At 39.0% G+C, this 18974-nt stretch overlaps 1 protein-coding gene across 1 annotated transcript in view; it reads right to left on the bottom strand.

Annotated features, from left to right (window-relative positions):
- Positions 1–18347, bottom strand: part of LOC110958566 (desmoplakin-like) — a 49873-nt gene extending 31526 nt beyond the window's left edge. The window contains 13 exon segments of the mRNA XM_051947346.1: positions 1110–1236; positions 1373–1527; positions 5612–5764; positions 6188–6313; positions 7883–7978; positions 8082–8186; positions 8504–8671; positions 8769–8828; positions 12123–12248; positions 13754–13904; positions 14039–14154; positions 14863–14956; positions 17999–18347. Of these exon segments, the coding sequence (XP_051803306.1) occupies positions 1110–1236; positions 1373–1527; positions 5612–5764; positions 6188–6313; positions 7883–7978; positions 8082–8186; positions 8504–8671; positions 8769–8828; positions 12123–12248; positions 13754–13904; positions 14039–14154; positions 14863–14956; positions 17999–18267 (1746 nt within the window). The 5' untranslated portion in view covers positions 18268–18347.
- Positions 18348–18974: the final 627 nt, after the last annotated feature.

Here is an 18974-nt window from a genome sequence, read left to right as displayed (position 1 = left end):
AAAATGGGAACTTTTTAACAATCCAATAAAACCAAGTGATGGAAGAAAAATATTTTATTCATAGTAAGTCTGCTTCAAAAATGTATAGTAGTACTGCTGAGTTCCTGGAAATTGGCTCGTGTTTCTGCTGACGATGGGTTTTCATCTGTCGATTATTTTCTGGATCAATGAATTCGTCAGAAAATGGTGAAAACGTGGATCAGAGTTTCCTCAAATGTCCTGTTTTGTCCACAGATATTCAGTTTAGTCTGACTTTGAGCCTCGTACTGCTAGAAACTGATTTCTGTAAAACATGCCATTTAAGAAACAATGGAATTTTTATCTTTTAAAAATTACTTCCTACTTGCATTTTGAAATCTACCTGGGGCTATCTCAAGAGTAAAGTGTACACGACTCGACCAAGAACTCTGGATGAGTTAAAACAGAGAATTCAGGCTGAAATTCACAGTATCCCAGCTGAGATGTTGCAGCGGCCAATGAGGAATCTCAAGGGCAGATTTCAAGGATGCATTACAGGAAGTAATTTTAAAAAAATGAAAATTCCATCATTGTTTCTTAAATGGCATGTTTTAAGGTTTCAATTACTATGAATAAAATGTTTTTCTTCCACCACTCTTGGTTTTATTGGATTGTTAAAAAGTTCCCATTTTTTGTGTCACCCTGTACAAGGAAAAGTTAACAATTTGTCTATCACTTTCATGCCTGCACACTGCAGTAAACTACAGCTGCTGAAAACAGAAAAGCAGGTAGTCCAACCTGTAAATCTTGTTAATCACATACTTACCATCTTGTTTGCTATCCACTTGTTTACTATCTTTACGCTAAGATAGGCTACTCAACAGCTAGCATTAGCATCATAGTTATTCAGCAGATATTTTCATCTAACTCTTGGCAATCTGTCAGAATTTTGATTTCCTTGGTTATTGAACTCTTTTGCTGCTATATTATCTCCAGGTTTGTTTTTTGGTCTTTCCTTGAAGAGCTCACATACTGCATGTTCTGTACTTTTCTTTTTTTGTATTGTTTGTTTTGCATGATAAAAATGAAATTCTCATTATCATCCAAAATATGTTGTCTCATGAGAGACAGAGAGATTTATTCCTCCTTACCATGTTGATGGTAAGAGAGTTGATGCGTCTGATGTCCAGCAGACAGTACTGCCAGGCGATGAGACTCTTAACATTGATGTACAGCTGGTTCCATATTGACAGGATGGCCTCATAGTACTGCTCATTCCTTCAAACAACACAAGCACAGGCAAAATTTAAACCTGCACTCACAGCAAAGAGCTACACTTGAATTTAATTTGTCCTTCACCACAGACTTACTCAATCGTCACTGAGTGCCAAAACAATGTGATTGTGTGTCTTACTTGTTGGCGAGGCTGATGCTGAGTGGATTAGGAGGTGGTACAATCAGGCACACAGAGGGCACCAACATATCCAGTCCTCCGGGGCCGGTTACCTGCCACTTACTGCGCTGACTGTTGTCCTTCAGGATGGCCTCGTTGTCCTTACAGATCACTTTCTGTGGAGCCCAATGAAAAGTTATCTTAAACACAAAACTGGTCGTAAAATAGTATTGCCACATTTCAACCCATGACTTGAGCTCATAGGAAAACAAGAGATTCTCTGTTGGCAGATTCCTACTCTGGAGAGTCTGTATGTGTGTTTTAAGATTTTACCACTACTATACTACTACCGATAGTGCTTGTTGAGCCAATACTGAGACAGTGCTCTTATTATGAAGGTAAATTTGTTTCTTTATTCTTTAATCGAAAAAAAGTTGCTCCAATCGCAAAACATGTTTTCAATCAGAAAAAACTTCACTTCAATCAAAAAAAACATTTTCAATCAAAGAAAACTCTTGTTCAAACGCAAAAAAATATTTGAGACCCAAAAAATTGCATATAAACACGTTTTTTCTTTGATAGAATTTTTTTTTGTTGTTGTTGAAAATACATTTTTTGATTGAAGTCATATTTTTGGATTTGAGCCATATTATGGGTAGGACATTTGTTTCTTTATTACTCTATGAAAACAAAAGCATCCTCAATCTCAAAAAATGTTTTCAATAAAAAAAGGTCACTTCAATAATAATAAAAAAAATTCAATCAAAGAAAAAAACGTTTTCCCAATAGAAAAAACATTTGAGACTAAAAAACAAATGCATTCGAACACGTTTTTTCTTTGATTGAAATGTTTTCATTATTGAATTCAGTTTTTATTTGACTGAAAATATATTTTCTGATTGAAGTCATATTTTTGGTTTTGAGCCATAAAATGAGTAGGACGTTTGTTTCTTTATTACTCAATCGCAAAAGATATAGCTTCAATCAAGAAAATTATTTTCAATCAAAGCAAATAAAAAAGTGTTCGGAGTGTTTCGACTTTGTTTTGGCATTCAAACACCTTTTTTTCCGATCGAAGTGAAAAAAGTTTTGAAGCCTGTTTTTTGCGATTGAATCATTTTGACACAAACATCCCACAGTGGGCGGATGCTTCTCCATTGGTCGGGCATGTTTGAGTGACAGGTGTCCACACCAATGACGAATCTCTCTCCAGAAGAAGCTACTTGTGTGCGGGGAAGTCAGTCTTTTCTATAGTCGTATGTTTGTGCAGCTGACACTGCATCTGTGGTTGCAGGCGAACGCCACTACTTATTCCACCACCAGCTGCAGCTGCATTGTAGTATCCACAATACTGAATTTACTGTGAGTACAATGCCCTCAGCACACTTCATATTATAGGCTATATAAACACTGTTAAACACGTTATATTAACCCGTTGCACTTCAGTTGCGCTTCAGTGTCCCGCCCGCGGTTCACTTTGAGATCTGCATAAGCAATTTGCTAAATGTCTGAAACTGCAAACATGATTATACAAACACTATACGCCGATGGAAAGCTCAGATTCTCATGAATCCGCCGGTATAAACCATATAACGTGCTTAACAGTGTTTATATAGCCTATAATATGAAGTGTGCTGAGGGCACTGTACTCACAGTAAATTCAGTATCGTGGATGTTGGTGTGGACACCTGTCACTCAAACATGCCCGACCAATGGAGAAGCATCCGCCCACTGTGGGATGTTTGTGTCAAAATGATTCAATCGCAAAAAACAGGCTTCAAAACTTTTTTCACTTCGATCGGAAAAAAAGGTGTTTGAATGCCAAAACAAAGTCGAAACACTCCGAACACTTTTTTATTTGCTTTGATTGAAAATAATTTTCTTGATTGAAGCTATATCTTTTGCGATTGAGTAATAAAGAAACAAACGTCCTACTCATTTTATGACTCAAAACCAAAAATATGACTTCAATCAGAAAATATATTTTCAGTCAAATAAAAACTGAATTCAATAATGAAAACATTTCAATCAAAGAAAAAACGTGTTCGAATGCATTTGTTTTTTAGTCTCAAATGTTTTTTCTATTGGGAAAACGTTTTTTTCTTTGATTGAATTTTTTTTATTATTATTGAAGTGACCTTTTTTTTATTGAAAACATTTTTTGAGATTGAGGATGCTTTTGTTTTCATTGAGTAATAAAGAAACAAATGTCCTACCCATAATATGGCTCAAATCCAAAAATATGACTTCAATCAAAAAATGTATTTTCAACAAAAACAAAAAAAATTCTATCAAAGAAAAAACATGTTTATATGCAATTTTTTGGGTCTCAAATATTTTTTTGCATTTGAACAAGAGTTTTCTTTGATTGAAAACGTTTTTTTTGATTGAAGTGAAGTTTTTTCTGATTGAAAACATGTTTTGAGATTGGAGCAACTTTTTTTTCGATTGAAGAATAAAGAAACAAATTTACCTCCATACTTATCAGCTACAGTTACTTTTCAAGTAAAAAAAAAACATAAACAAAGTCGGAACAGAATAAACTTTTTTTTCAAATTTCCTGTATTTCGTTGCATATTTTTAATTAGAAAATTTAATACAGAACTTTTTCTTTGACTCTATATTAACTCTGAAACTGAATTTCTGAACAGCTCAGATGAAGCTCTGATCATTTCAGATAGAATTAATGAACACACCCATGGCTCAACCATCAGCTGACTAGTGGTTATTTTAAATCATCAAAGCTTGTTTATGAAATTTATTTAACTTTGTGTGAGGACTCTAGCATACAAAACATATCTGAGGAAACAAGACATAAATTTTGAGCATGGCAGTGGAAGACTGTGTATTTCTCCACCTGTATTTGATGAACTATTACTGGATACTGGAATTAGACAAACATGCGTTGATGTAGCAGTGACAAATAGGGAATCTAGTTTTGTAATTTCTCCAGTAGATACAGCTAAACTGATAACACTGGAGCTTATTGACCCTGCAGTCTTCACAATTTAACCCTAGGGCCTATCTAATACCAGGCCTCAGCACCCAATTCTACTCCTTACTTGAATGTAAACAGATAAAATGTAAACAGCTGGCTTAACCCTGAGATGCATAGGTAGTCACAAATGACCCAGTGAGGTCGTTTTCTTGCAATATCTCTGCAATGAAAAGTTTTTGTCATTTAATATTCCAAATATTACTCAAAAAACATGTTTTTGATACCATTTCATTAAAATTTTTGAATTATTTTTTATATTTTTAAAGAAACTGTAATATTTGTATTATTACCCCAAACTCTTTATCACTGCTAATATCATACAAGAGGGAATGAAGTACACAAACTTCAGGGGACCGAGAGCAGCAACAGTTAGAGGAAAAGAGTTGAAAAATGTCTACAAAATGGATGTTGACATTCTTCTATTGCTGTTCTGTGTAACATCTTTCTTTTTCTATCACGGCATCTGCCTAGCCCCTCCCCCTTGCAGCCTCTGCCCGCTTATTTCTCCCCCCTTTCTCTACGCTGTGGGTGATCAGCGCAGAGGGAGAGCAGTTGCGGGAATGCACATCCCCATCACCACCTCAATAAAGACTGTCTCCTCACACCATTTGGTGTGGGATTCTACTGCCTGTGTCACACAAAGACTACGGTGCTGGGTGAGGACTGGGACCCATGCTGCCCTCTAGGTGAGAGGACGTGGATCCTCTGCCTGCTCCGTACGACCTGGCCCTGCTCCCTAAAGAGGACCTGGCATCACTCCTGGCTGCCGCTGCCGCACAGGTGCCATGAGCACCAGTGTGTGCCCTTCGACTGCAAATCCCCAGGAGCCTGCCTTTTCCCCTCCCTCACCCATTGAAGGTTTTTGACCTTAGTTGGTCTTATTTGTAATAAAGACCTGTTTAATTTGTGATCTATTTGCAGACTGCTCCGTGTTCTCTCACTTTGGGTTTGAATTTCCCTCGTACCGTAATGTTTTCAGGTATCAAAATGTTCAAAATCTGTTGCAAAGTAAAAAATTAACAAATTTCAAACATGGAATTGTTCTTGTGTGGACAAAAATATAATACATACAATAATGCAAATGATTATTCGGAACCAAAATGACAAGAATGGTATCAAAACACATTGATTCTTATACGGGTCATTTTTGACCCACTTATAGAAGAGTGTAGAGTCCAATCACTGGTGCATCTAAGGGTTAAACATACTGAACATGTTGTGCTGTGTGTGTGAGACTGCGACATGATCATGAGAAAACTGACCTGGTCTTGTTTGAAGTCACACAGAGCTTTGATGATGACGCTGTGGTTGCTCTTCTCTTCAGGGTTTCTGGGTTTCAATCTCACGATGCTCTTTGATCTGTTGACCAGATGTTGCACCTGCCTCTTATTTTCCAAAATCTTCTCCTTTTCCCTCTGAAAATAATTTTTAAAAAAAAGTTTTTAGATCAGGAATACAAATTACATTACTAAACTGTAACTGCTAACTTATGAACAGCCACAGTTTCACTTTCTTTGAATAATCAGTGAGAAGCATAGAACTATTTTTTGTAGGATTATTGTCCTTTTGCAAGTAAATGCAGTTCTTCAGAATAAACTCTTAAAGGTCCAGCTTTTAAAAGACCTTTTGTGAACTTTCTTTTGGTGCCTGAGATTTAACATTTTCTTGCCGTGGCTAAGAGCCTATTCTGCACAGAATATACAATATAATGAAAATAAAGTGTATAATGAAAATAAAGGTCCTCCTTAGTTTTGCTGTACTAAAAGTAGAAAGTGTTATGATGAAGGCTTCAGAGGTCGCATATGCTGCTCTGTTATTGTTGTAAGAAGCTGTCATACCTCCAGGCCTCTGAGGAGCTCCAGCAGGTTCTCCAGAGAAGTGCTCTTGTCACAAGGGAATTTCTTACGAACCGTCTCATGTTCCTTTTGCAGAGCGCTGTACGTGTCATTTGCTTCCTTGAAGAACTATTAAAAATGCATAATTCTACATAAGCATTTGGAAAATAGAACACATTATGAAGTATTCGGCACATGACCTCTCAGTGCGGTTCACATCCTGACCTGGGATTATTCTGTGTGGAGTTGACTGAAGCATGTTCTAACTGTACATGCATGGGTTTTCTCCAGGTTCTCTGGCTTCCTCCCACAGTCCAAAACATGTTCAGGTTAATTGGTGATTCTAAATTGTCCATAAATTTGAATCAGAGTATGACTGTGTGTCTCTATGAGGTCCTGTGATAGACTGGTGACCTGTCCATTGTGTCCCCTGCCTTCAACCTAAGTCAGCTGGGATAGACTCCAGCCCCCTGCGACTCTAATGAGGATTAAACACTGTATAGATAATGAATGGATGGATTATGAACTACTGGTGCAGTCCTCCTGTACTTTCTTTGCATTTTGGAGCTTTTTTCAAGTAACTTCAGTCAAACAACTGCATAAGAAAAGTTAAACGTAACACCCTGATGAAGATTCTAAACAAACTGGTTTATTCATTAACATTCTTAGAATCTGTGTGGACACCACAGGATAACCTAATTTAATCAAATGAGAGGTGTCAGGAGCTGTCTGATTCAGATTGACAGGTGACTGTGACCAATTACTCACATCATAAGTTTCCTTGTCATCAATTAAAGCAGTGCTTTTTTGCCCTCTACAGGGCAGTGCTGTAAGTACAACACTGACATATTACCAACTTCTAGAAGAGAAGTGGTTAAAATTTACAATACAATAACTTTATTAATCCCCGAAGGGAAATTCAAACTGTTAGCAAACAGTTGCTTATTTAACACCCAGTCGACAGATAACAAAACCAGAATTTACTTTAAGCTGTGTCTAGCATTCATGGTTCCTACATACTTTCCATTTCAGAATTTCAGTCTTCACGTTAAAATCATTAAAATTTTCAAACCACATTTGACATCCGAGTACAAATAGAGGAAGTCTATCACATAAATGAATGGTTTTAAAATCCAACTGTTAAAATGTATGCTGCACTCTGACTGCATATGCCATCATGTTGCCAAATCATTGGTTTGTCTCCAGGTACTCTAGCTCAACACGGTTCAACTGACACCAAACCCAGACAAGTTCAGTGCACAATGCTGTATTTAGGGTCCAATGCTAAAAGAGAAAGGAAAAAAAAGAACATCTCTGCTACCTGTACTTACATTATTTTCCTTTAACACGTTGAATAAATAATATATTGCTGTTCCTTGCACTTAGAACCCCTCTCCCAAATAGAACCAAAAATGAAAATTGTTAAATAATTTGATGTTCATGGTGTCTGTGCAGTCTTATTCACTGTGTCCATTAAAACATCTCCTTTTCTTACATCTTCATCACTGCATAACTCAGTTCATATCAGCTTAATATTTGGCTATTTATGTTGCAAGATTTTGCTTTATATTCTTTCAAACTAATTTGGTTGCAGACGGAAGGCCTTTATAATTCTCTGTGTGTTTTATGAGTGACTGCTTTCAGATCACACATGGTCATGGTGCTTATAAACTGCACATTGAAACAGTTTTATTTTACCTGGCTGTAAGCTCCATTCTCCTTCAGATGGACATCAATGCATTTTGTAATTTGAAGGAGCCAACTCCACTGAGTCTGTAAGGTGTCCTTGTAAGCCTGGAAAAATGCACAAATGCAAAAAATGGGAAATAAAGAAACTATTGAATGTTCTACTGGCAATTCATCTCATATTTCTCCAAGTGATCTGATAAGTCCAAACCTCAATCTTGTCTGCAGCCGGGTGGTTGTTCTTCAGGACGTTATCCACTTTGGCTTTGAGTTTATTCAGTTCCATCTCTTTATCCTCCAGGGCACTCATCAGTTTCTGTTATATAAGAAGAGGTTTAGTAATCACAGGGGAAACAGAAAAACATCCGCATGCAGCTGAAGGAAAACCTCTGTGGCTGTGCTCTAAGTGGATGATTGACTGCAGCTGCCAAAATCTAATCTACCACAGATGATTGCTCCCTTATGAGATGCAGATTAACTTCATAAAAGACATTAGCGCCATTTAGGCTCACGGGATTGCCAAGAATGTTAATCGACTATAGTTGAAGCTCTTAAAAACTGAAATTAACACATGGATTTCTGCAAATGAACCCAAATCTCTACCAATTCCCAGCGATTTTGTATTTTACTAACCGAATAGCTCTCCTGCTTCTTGGGGACGTACTGGTCGATGTTCTTGTCTCCCCAGTCAAACATCAGCTCCTCTTCCTCCCTGTCATTCACCCACATAATCTCTCTGGACATTTCCTGAATGAGGTGCAGGAAATCTCGCAGCTGCTGGGTCCGACTGAATGACATTTGCTAGCAAGGGAGAGGAGAGCAACTTTAAATACAAGACTGACAATATACCAAAAAAATAGACTACACAGGCAGTGAGGAACACTTAGTTTTTTTTCACCTGTAGACTGTCCCATTCCTGTTCCAGAGCGTGAAGACTTCCTTTGTCTCCTTTCTTTGCCTAAAGGGAAAAATTTTTTTGAGTTAATCACACTTACTTTAAAAGGCACTGTCTGTATAGCATAGTGCATTCAAGGTGTTTTACAGACAACAAGCTGCTAAATCAGCAAAAATCAACACAAATCAAGACAGTAAAACAATTTCAGAAATCCGCTTTTGAGATTTTTTTTTTTTTAAATCGCAAAAGCTAATCAAAGCTCATTTAAAAATAACAGTGAAAAAAAAACAGTCAAAAGACCAACAAGTTTGAAATGTGTTTTTGGAGCCACTGTCTCATACTTTAGATTGCAAGTCAGAGTATCTGAACTTCTGCCGAGATATCCTTTTGCTTTAACAGGTAAACTGACTCTGATGAGGAATGATTCTACAGAAGGCGGCACACTTCAAGCTGACAGGATTGACTCCTTTGGATTGTTATGTATAAACCTGTGCTTTTGGTCACTGCACTTCAAGGTGGAAATGCCATGGTGCTGATGTGTTTCAGTAAAAGGCAACTGTCTCTATTTGGTTCTTGAAGATATTTCACCTCTTAGTAAGTTGTGAAACAAGCATTTCTAAACAGAGGAGGGGTCTGCATCATCACTTATCAGGTACTTAAAACACAGTCTTTAGGTCCCTCCCCATATACACTACTCACAATAAGTTAGGAATATTGTTATTTACATGAGTGCTTTTCCTATTTGGTCTGAATTTTAATGAAATAAGTAAAAATTCCCTTTGATATTACTATTAATGAATGAGAAGAAGCACCGTTTTCGTTAGTGCAATATTTATTACCCGACAATTTAGACAATAACAAAGATAGCCCCAAATAACCAAAATTAACAAAGTCAGTAGCGGGTGTTTCCACCATTTGCCACAATGACAGCTTGACAGCGATGTCTCATGCTCCTAACTAGCCTCATGATGTTCTTCTGAGGGAATGTGTTCCACTCCTCCACAAGTGCTACATGCAGTTCTGCCAGGTCACGTGGGGGTGGGGTACGGGCATCCAGTTGCTGTTTCAGCTGGTCCTAGACGTGCTCTATGGGGTTCAGGTCAGGGGATATTGCTGGCCATACCATATGAGGCACTCTGACGTCCTGAAGTCGAGCTGTGACAATTCTGGCACCATGTGGTGGAGCATTATCACCCATGAACAGAAAGTTGGGGCGTGTTGGCAAAATTGGGGGATGATGCTGGGTTCTATGATGTCACTGAGGTAAGAATGTGTAGTGACTGAGCCATCTACAGTCACCAAATCTCTTTTGTGCTGACTGATGATGCCTGCCCAGACTGTTGAATCTCTTCCACCAAAGCAAACCCTGGGGACCATTTTGACCTAGGCTTATCGCTCACCTTGCCTTCTCCAGCAACGCTGACAACCATCATTTCTGTGCAAGGTGACCCGACACTCATCAGTGAACAGGATGGTAGACCGCTGCTGCATTGTCCAGATCACATGGTCTTGTTCCCACTGCAAACGGTCACGGCCATGTCTTGGTGTCAGTGGAGTCACCTGCAACGGTCGTCTGGCATTGAAGCCAAAGCGGTGGAGTCGGTTGCGAATGGTTTATCCGGAAACCCTAGTACTCCTCATTTCTTGTAAACAGGCCTGCAGCTTTGTGGCAGTTTCATAATGGTGTCTGAGTGCAAAGGTCCTTAGTTACTGGTCATCACTGCAGTCAATCACTCGTGGAGCTCCACTCCTGGGTCTGTCACAAACACTGCCAGTAGTTCTGTGTCTTGCTGCAAGTCTGCTGATGACACTTTGAAACACACCAAGTTCACGAGCAACATCTGACTGCCTGCTACCGACCTGAAGGCGCGCTATAGCCAGGTGGCGCTGCTCGTCCGTTCAGTGACGTCGTGTGTTCATGGCTGCTTGAATGATGAACTGAGAATGACTTATTGACAATACCAGCTTTTTATACCCCCATAATGTTGAAATTGATGCCACATTGAAAAGGGCTGCATTTGTATTTTTTGGTATCGGCCCCAATATGTAAGGCGCACTGTACACAGTGAGACCATTATGTGGAAAACACAAAATGAGGTGTGGCTAGCATCCTAATACAATTGCCTCCCTATCCCAAAAATCACTGAAGTGAAACAAACACCTTATGTATAAAATACACTGAGGCCCTCACAATGTAACTAACTTATTGTGAGTAGTGTAGTTTCTCCACCATTCACACTTAATGCTGTGCAAGTTTTGGGTTGAGTTCTAAATCACATACCTTGTTGTTTTACTTTAAATATGTACTACAACTACATACATAGTATGCAGTGTGTCATGCAGTACGTATACACTTGGAACATACTAATTTTTTGTCATAATATTTCACCAGAAACTTTCAGCTGCAATACAAAATGAGCTGGGACCTTTCTATGTGCTCACTCTACCTTAATGTAATTTAGAAACTCGGGAGACACTCTAACATACATAAAGTAATGGTGCAGAGGATTGTGGGTTGGAAAACCATGCTGGCTTGATTACTGCAAAATTTGACTGGCTGTAGTAGAACATCCTTGTAGTTTTGGCACATTGCAGTTGGCATACTATGTAATGGAACACACTAAATATTTATCTGTCATACTGTATGCTGTGTTAGTATAGATACTGGAACGCACCCATGGGTTCATACGAGGCCATGGGTCATGGAATCTTGGACTCCCCACCAGTCAGTTATGGATGAAAGGTGAAAAAAATAAGAAAAAACATAGCTCTCCAGCTACCTTCTACTTACCTTCTACTAAAGCGCATATTGTCATTGACTGCTTATTTTGCTCTGAATGTGTCTACCAGCCTATAAAAACACAACACTGATATGTGAACAAGGTTAAAAAAACATGTTTTTCACTGGAGCTGTCTTTAAACACCAGGATGCTCTCGATCAGGCTTATATTTCCAAAGCATTTTTAGAAACTCCAAAGCCTCTTACTTTCCTGATAAGAAATAATCTCTGATGAGCTTTCTGACAGATAGAGTCATCTCTGTGTATGAGGTTTAGTCTGCTGTCAGGGCATATTACCAGACATCTGAAATTATTACCAGCTTCCAGCTACCAGAATGGTAATAGACATGTTACTGGGCCTATGTGATTAAAAATGAACTCCTTCGCTTTGTTAACACTGAAGAGTAAAGAATGAGATTTACACAGTTCTTCCACCTTATACACCTCATCTAATGAAACATTGTTTTTATAAGAATTGAATTAAAATTCAACAAACCAGCAGCTAAAATGATTGTGAACATTGTTTCATCCCATAGCAACAACAACATGGCTGCTAGCCCACTGCAGACTGAACCCACCAGGTCGTCTCTGGCTCGGTCCATCTCAGGGCTCCTCTGGATGGAAGCGTGGAACTTCTGATGGCTGATGAGCTGCTGCTCAATGGCTGCAGGATCGTCTCCCCAGGGAGCTGTTTCAATCAGACGCTGCAATACACAAAGGTTACAGAATCAGGAGGCAGGAGCTCACAGCAAAATTGTGAAGTAAACACAATGGTGCTACTAAGACCTTCTGAGACCGGAGGCAAAGCATCTCGAACAACTGCCCCACAGCTATCAGCACAGATAGTTAGTGTGAAGTGTTTTTCTAACGATGTACACTGAATGTCACCAGCAGGTGGTGGCAGAGAAACAAGTTAGGATTCTTTTGTGAATTTATGAACCACTTAGGTCAAACATCTCTGGAATGTACCTTCAAAAAATGATTTAGCATCAGGTACAAAGCCCTCTTTTATTTTTATTAACATAACAGGCATTCAGTCACCATATCCAGTGTGTCTGCAACAACACACAGCAGTACAAAGCTTTTATCTCTAAACTGTGCTCAAGCTCTTGCATTTTAGCGTTGACTGAAAGCTTCCTCACCTCACTGAGGCTCCTATCTACATAGTACTGACATATAGACGCACACAGAGACATTTTTGTCCTTTTATGCTGCTACCTCTTTCATAAGCTGACATATGACTTAAAGATCTTGCCTTTGAGTATGAATGATCCCAGTCTTTAATCTTTAAAAGAATCAGTTGTGCGAGTAGATCTTCATGAGGCATCAAGCTACCATCTTCCCATCATCCTTTTAATTATGTCCATGTTTTCACTGTTTGCGTTCAGTGTTTTTAATAGCATGTATCTCAGACTGTCTGATGCTAAATGAATGGAAGACCAAATAAGTCAATAAAAAATAATTAAAATATCATACTGACAGATACTCTGAAGGAAGATTTAGTGACTCACCAGGAAATCTGAAACATTGTTAAGATATTTGAAACTTAACCTAATATGTCGAATTATTTGAACGAAGGAATCAATGTACGTATAATTGAAAGGTTAACAAAATGGACATCACCACCAAAACCTAGATCATACAGATCTTTCAAACAAAGAAACATCTACGTTTTTCATTTGTTTAGATCAGTTAAACCACCATGTATTTCGGATTCTGATTTGTTGAGACAACTACAAGCAATTTCTTAATAAACAGTCAAGGAATGTACTCAAGTTGTTCAACCACACTCAAAATCAATTTAAGTCGAGACAGACAGGAAAGCAGGGCTGCCGTGGCATTTTCCAAAGAACCAAACGTTCCTTCAACCCTTTGTTTTCTGCATTGTCATGCCGTCTAAAGCACTGCAAAGATTAGGCAAATTAGCTGATCTGTTAAAAAGCTGGGTGTTTTTTGCAGAATTTGGAGATGAGACAATGAAAAACAACCATGAAGAAATCTTACAAAATCAATAGGAGGACTTCATTTTGACCCCGATTCCTGCAGTGGAAATGCGGGTAGCATAGCTATAGAGGTCATGTAGCTGTGTGTGTGTGTGTGTGTGTGTGTGTGTGTGTGTGTGTGTGTGTGTGTGTGTGTGTGTGTGTGTGTGTGTGTGTGTGTGTGTGTGTGTGTGTGTGTGAATGTGTAGCTGTGTGTGTATAAATGCCTTGTGCTGTCCAATCCAGGCCATAGCATCATGGAAGCTCCTTCCAGGGTCCTCCCATCCTCCAGAGCTCCCCCTGGTGCTTCTCCTCCTCTGCATGGAGCTCGTCATGGCCATGTGGGCCCCTTTCAGCCGGTCTTTACAGATCTCCAAGCTAGAGATTGAGAGGAATCAGATATACAATCTTCATGAGTTTAGCATGTATCATTTTGCTTACAGACAAATTAAGTAAATAGAGAATCAGAAGAGGAAATGAGAAACAGAAAAGTCAGAGGCAGCCTTCATTACCTCCTGATTACATTGTCATTGGGCTGTCCCATTTGCCTCAGGTCCATCGCACAGTATTTTAGCTTTTCAATGGCATCTTTGGCCATCCCCATGTAGTACTCTGTATCCCCACTGCCCTGCAAGAAATAAGTGCAATAATCAGACAGGTGTACAAGGCTGCTCTTCAAAAAAACAACAACAACTGAGCCAGAACCCAAACTAAAGTATAACGTACATGTAAACACCTTTTGCCCTTTATTGTTTTAGTAAATGCTGTTTTTTCACTTTGTGTTGTGGTGGCAAAAGTGACAAAACCCAGAAAAAATCCTCTTAAGTAAAACTTTGTAAGAGGACAGCTTTGTGATGTTGGAAAATATGACATGGTTGTGACACTGGCTGTTTCAAAAATGCAATTTTGCAAGTCAAACAGACAGAGCTCATGATACAAGTCAACAGACTAATAAATCACACACCCACAACATTCAAGCTACAGAAAAAAAAAACTTCACAAAAGGTGATGACGACGAAATGAGTGTGTGTTGTAAACTAAGTGCTCACAGAGATTGGCACATTTAGCAGAAAGCATAAAAAACCTTTCATGATATGCCTGGTTTCTATTACATGTTCTGGATACAAACATAAAAGGCATATTCATCCAGTTGCTCAGTTTACAACCACACAGCATTTCTGTCATTTTTTCTCCATCTGTTTGCCAATAGAGCTGCAATATTTTTCTTTGCAGATAAAAAAAAATATTGAATGACTTTAAAACTAGACCAGCTTGTATCTGTACTGCTGGAGGAAAACAGTTGGCAAGTAATAAGACAAAATGAAACATGACTCACAGCTTGCATGGCATATTCGGCTTTCTTCAGGTACTCATTGCACTGGCTTTGCAGGGCCTCAGCTCTCTGGTTGATGGCACCGAAGGTCGAGCCACTGCAGGGGGCAGCAAAGTCAGCTCATCAGCACAAAGATCGTTCTCATTATTGTCCTCAGCAGCATTATTTGTATTAGAGGCATATCCACCAACATATCATTGTTCAGACCAGTGGTTCCCAATTTTTGTTCAGTGTGACCCTTTTAAAATGAACCAAGATCCACCTGTTAACCCCCTGTGACAATATGATTTGTCCACTGTTATATTAATCACCAATTATTTTGACAATCAATTCTTGGGCCTTATTATTAATATTAAATCAATGACAAAAAACCTAAGTGAGCTAAATAGCACAAAGAACTACACACCAAAGATCCCTTCTACTGTTTGGTTTGGTGAGAAGGAAAACCCCGCCTCCAAAGTCACCTGCTGCACAGATCCTGCAGAGTTTCACTGCTCATGAAAAATCACACACTTAAATCAGAACAAACTAGTATTCTAAACATTAACTAAGTTTGCATTTATTTATTTTTTGTCAGGGATCACGCAAAAACAGTAATCTCAGAAAAAAAAGGAGGAGATGCCAGCATTCAACCTTAAAACAGAAACCTTTGGGAAACTAATCAGCTTCTCCTGCTTTGAACTACCAGCCATCCCCTTTGTCCACGTATTATCCGTACTAGCACACAGAGCAGACTAGAACTGGCCCTGATAAAACTACATTTCGTAGATATTTACTTACAAAGCAATGCACAGTTACTGATAATAATAAAAGTCAAATGGCACAACAGATTGAAAACTTCCCAGATTCTTTTGTTTTGTTTTTAACTAAAAACAAATTGATTTTTTTTTTTTTTAAAGGCAAGTAAACAGACTTCTGGTAAAGCTTTCATTTGCCTTTGCTTAATGAGTAAATGAGGGATTTTCTTATGGACAGCGGCTCATATTGACTAATTTATTTATTAATTTTGAACACAATAGTACCCTGTGCAAATGCACACACGGAATTCTCATATATTTGATATGATATATATTAATGAATATTTTTTTATTTACGACATCATGTACAGGCAGCACATGTGGAGTTGTGCAGTTGATGCAGGACACAATAATCTGAACTTAATAATTATCATCTACAGTAGTAGCACTTACAAGAGAAGGTTACATTGATGCCCAGGTTTTTCAGATAAATCTGTTAAAAACTAACATCCACCAATGAACTCCATGAAAATGGCTTCTTCCCCTTATTATGTAGCAAGAGGATCACTAACATTGTACTGCAGCATGAACCAGTCAGAGAGTGACACCAACATATAAAAGATTTGGAACAACGATATATGATGGGGATACTGTTTCTGACCAGTGTCAAGCAAATCTTGTACATTTCTGACCAGCAGGTTACTTCCTAGGCAACATATGTCCTAATAACAATACATCTAACAAAACTTACTCATATCTGCCATTAACTTATATCAACCCATATACTGGCTCAGATGTTCTATCTGTATAATTTGGGTAAGTGATAAGTAGCAAAGTCCCACCAATATACCGGTCGGCACAACCAATATGGCCTATCAGAGATATATTTGTATCAGCATATACTAGACTTTGTTAATGTGGTAAATGACTATTCAAGCTGGAAAAGGCTGATTTTTACTGGAATATCTACATAGGACTATGGAGGAACATTTCAGCAACCATCGCTCCCATGTTCTAATGCTACATTGTTAGCTAACGGTGTTGAAAGACTCATTGATGATTAGAAAACCCTTGTGCAATTATGTTAGCCCATGAATAAAAGTGTGAGTTTTCATGGAAAACATAGAGTTGCTTGGGTGACCCCAAACTTTTGAACGGTAATGTACGTTGTCCAGTGTGTACCAATACGAGAGGCTTTTTAACAGAAACAATGCAGAAAATGATGCTTAGGATAGTTTGGAAAAGGTGTCATCTCATAATTGGTCTAGAAAAGCAGCTACAGCTCCATTTTATGACACTCAGCACTGCCAGCAGCACACATAGCAGAATACACGTCACAGGTGAGCAGACAGGGGTATGCAGTGAAGCTGCAGACAAGTTTACCAAGCAACTATAAATCTTCATATATGTATCTAAAATATCAGCAAATACATCAAGATTCGATGTATTTTGCTCTCAACAATCTGTATGTGCCCCAGCAAACTGTATCAGTTTAACTCACCAAAACAAATGCCAGGCTTTTACTGTGAAGACTTCAACAACAGGTCTACCTTTTCTCAGTTTCACTCTGATAGTAAACATTAGAAACTCCTTGAAATAAAACTACATTGTTTTCTTGACTCTTTCCAGCATCAACCTAATTATCGTACATGAATAGCAGTTTTCATGTCAAACATCTTGACATCATCTTCTTTTCTTCTCTTTCCTAAAGCGCCACAGTGGCATATTGTGGCAGGTCAGAAACTGACATGGGTGTTTCTGGATGAGTATTAAACTGTTGCAGCAGAGAGAACTGATCCATTCAGTGTGGGCCATAAATCACATTTCTCCCTGGGGAGGCAAGCTACTATGCACAGACGAAGCTGATTTAGAATTCCAAAAATATGCAACACTCAGTGGCTATAAGTCATCATTAAAACATTCACCACAGAGCAGGTTTGTTCCATTATCAGTGTGTATGATCAGTTATGTAATTTAAGGATCAGGTAATGGGGGCACTCCCTCAGCAAAAACATTATATATGCACAAGAGTGCAGTTTTAACTTCATTACAAAATACCTGCAGCTTTTCAGTAATTTGTAAGAAGATTGGACAGAATAATTTAATAAAGCATTCAGACATTAAACTCTAAACAAACACAGATCAGTGCAATGAAAGCTGCAGAGCAAAAGCATCCTCTCTAAACGTGATCTGCAATATATGAACACGCATTTACTTGGCAAATCAAGTGTTACAGTTATTCTGACTTGCTGAGTGTGTTCGGGGTTTGCAGGGGGTGAAACAGACACCGAGAGGCTGGATAAATATTTGATAGACTTATGTGTCCTCCCTGCAATGAGCGCAACAAAATGCGCAACAGGTGGCAAAACACTTCTAAAATAAAATTAAGACTGAATTCATACCTCATTCTGGTCATCGTCCCGCCTTCCATACCGCTGGCCATTTGACTCATCACTCCGCTCATGGTTCCGCTTCCCATGCCGCCCCCCATTCCAGTGGACTTGGAGAAAGTGTAGGTTTTGTATCCGTCCATGTAGGGATCGTATCCATTACCGCCGCCGTGCACCACTTCGCTCCGTGCGTAATGGTAGCTCCCCCCGCCAGCTAGGTCGCCTTTGGAGCTGACCCTCCGGCCCATGTTCAGGCCCTGCTGGGACCCGTACATACTCATACTGACTGGGACGCAGCAGCCTCAGCCGCTCTGCTCACCTCACGATCAGCACCGTCTCCGTCGACCTGCCTGCCCGGTCCCTCTGGGGCAGACTGCAACAGAAGGTGGGAGAGGCTTGTTTTTGGAGACTGGTGACCACACCTCTCCGCTTCCACCCCACCTCTGTGCCAAAAAGTAGTTAACTCTGTGCCACTCCCATCCAAACTGTGCTGGAGGCAGAAGTGACAACTGTTTTACTTCTGTCTTTATGAGGACTAGTTTGACTTTAAGGAGGGTGAGGGCATTTTTAGAAAGCTAGAAATACTTACCAAAGTAAGGACATGTCGCTGACTGAGAAGTACTTTGGAAAGTGAGGGCAATTTTGAGTGAAAAATATGCCCATCATTACATCACAGCTAGAAGTAGAAAATGCTTTCATTTGCAAAAAATAGTTGTAAAATATGCACTGATCATTCTAGATATAAAAATGCACATATGTAACATATCATCAGCATAAAATACAATTAAAATACATTGAAATGATCAAGAAAATGATTTCCCAAAGAGATATTTGTTCCATCTACAGTCAGCAGAATCTCTGTTACATCACAGTTGTGAAGGCTTCAAGCTTTCAAGGCAAACAGCAGAAAGGGCAGATGATGCATGCACTTGATCAGGGGATGTGTGATTGAAAATTTCAAATAAAGCATCCTCTAAGATCTATCTCA

Source organism: Acanthochromis polyacanthus, chromosome 4 (genome assembly GCF_021347895.1).
Source record: "Acanthochromis polyacanthus isolate Apoly-LR-REF ecotype Palm Island chromosome 4, KAUST_Apoly_ChrSc, whole genome shotgun sequence".
Taxonomy (NCBI): Eukaryota; Metazoa; Chordata; class Actinopteri; family Pomacentridae; genus Acanthochromis; species Acanthochromis polyacanthus.
The sequence above is the reverse complement of the archived record's forward strand: the minus strand, read 5'-3'. Positions and strand labels throughout refer to the sequence as shown.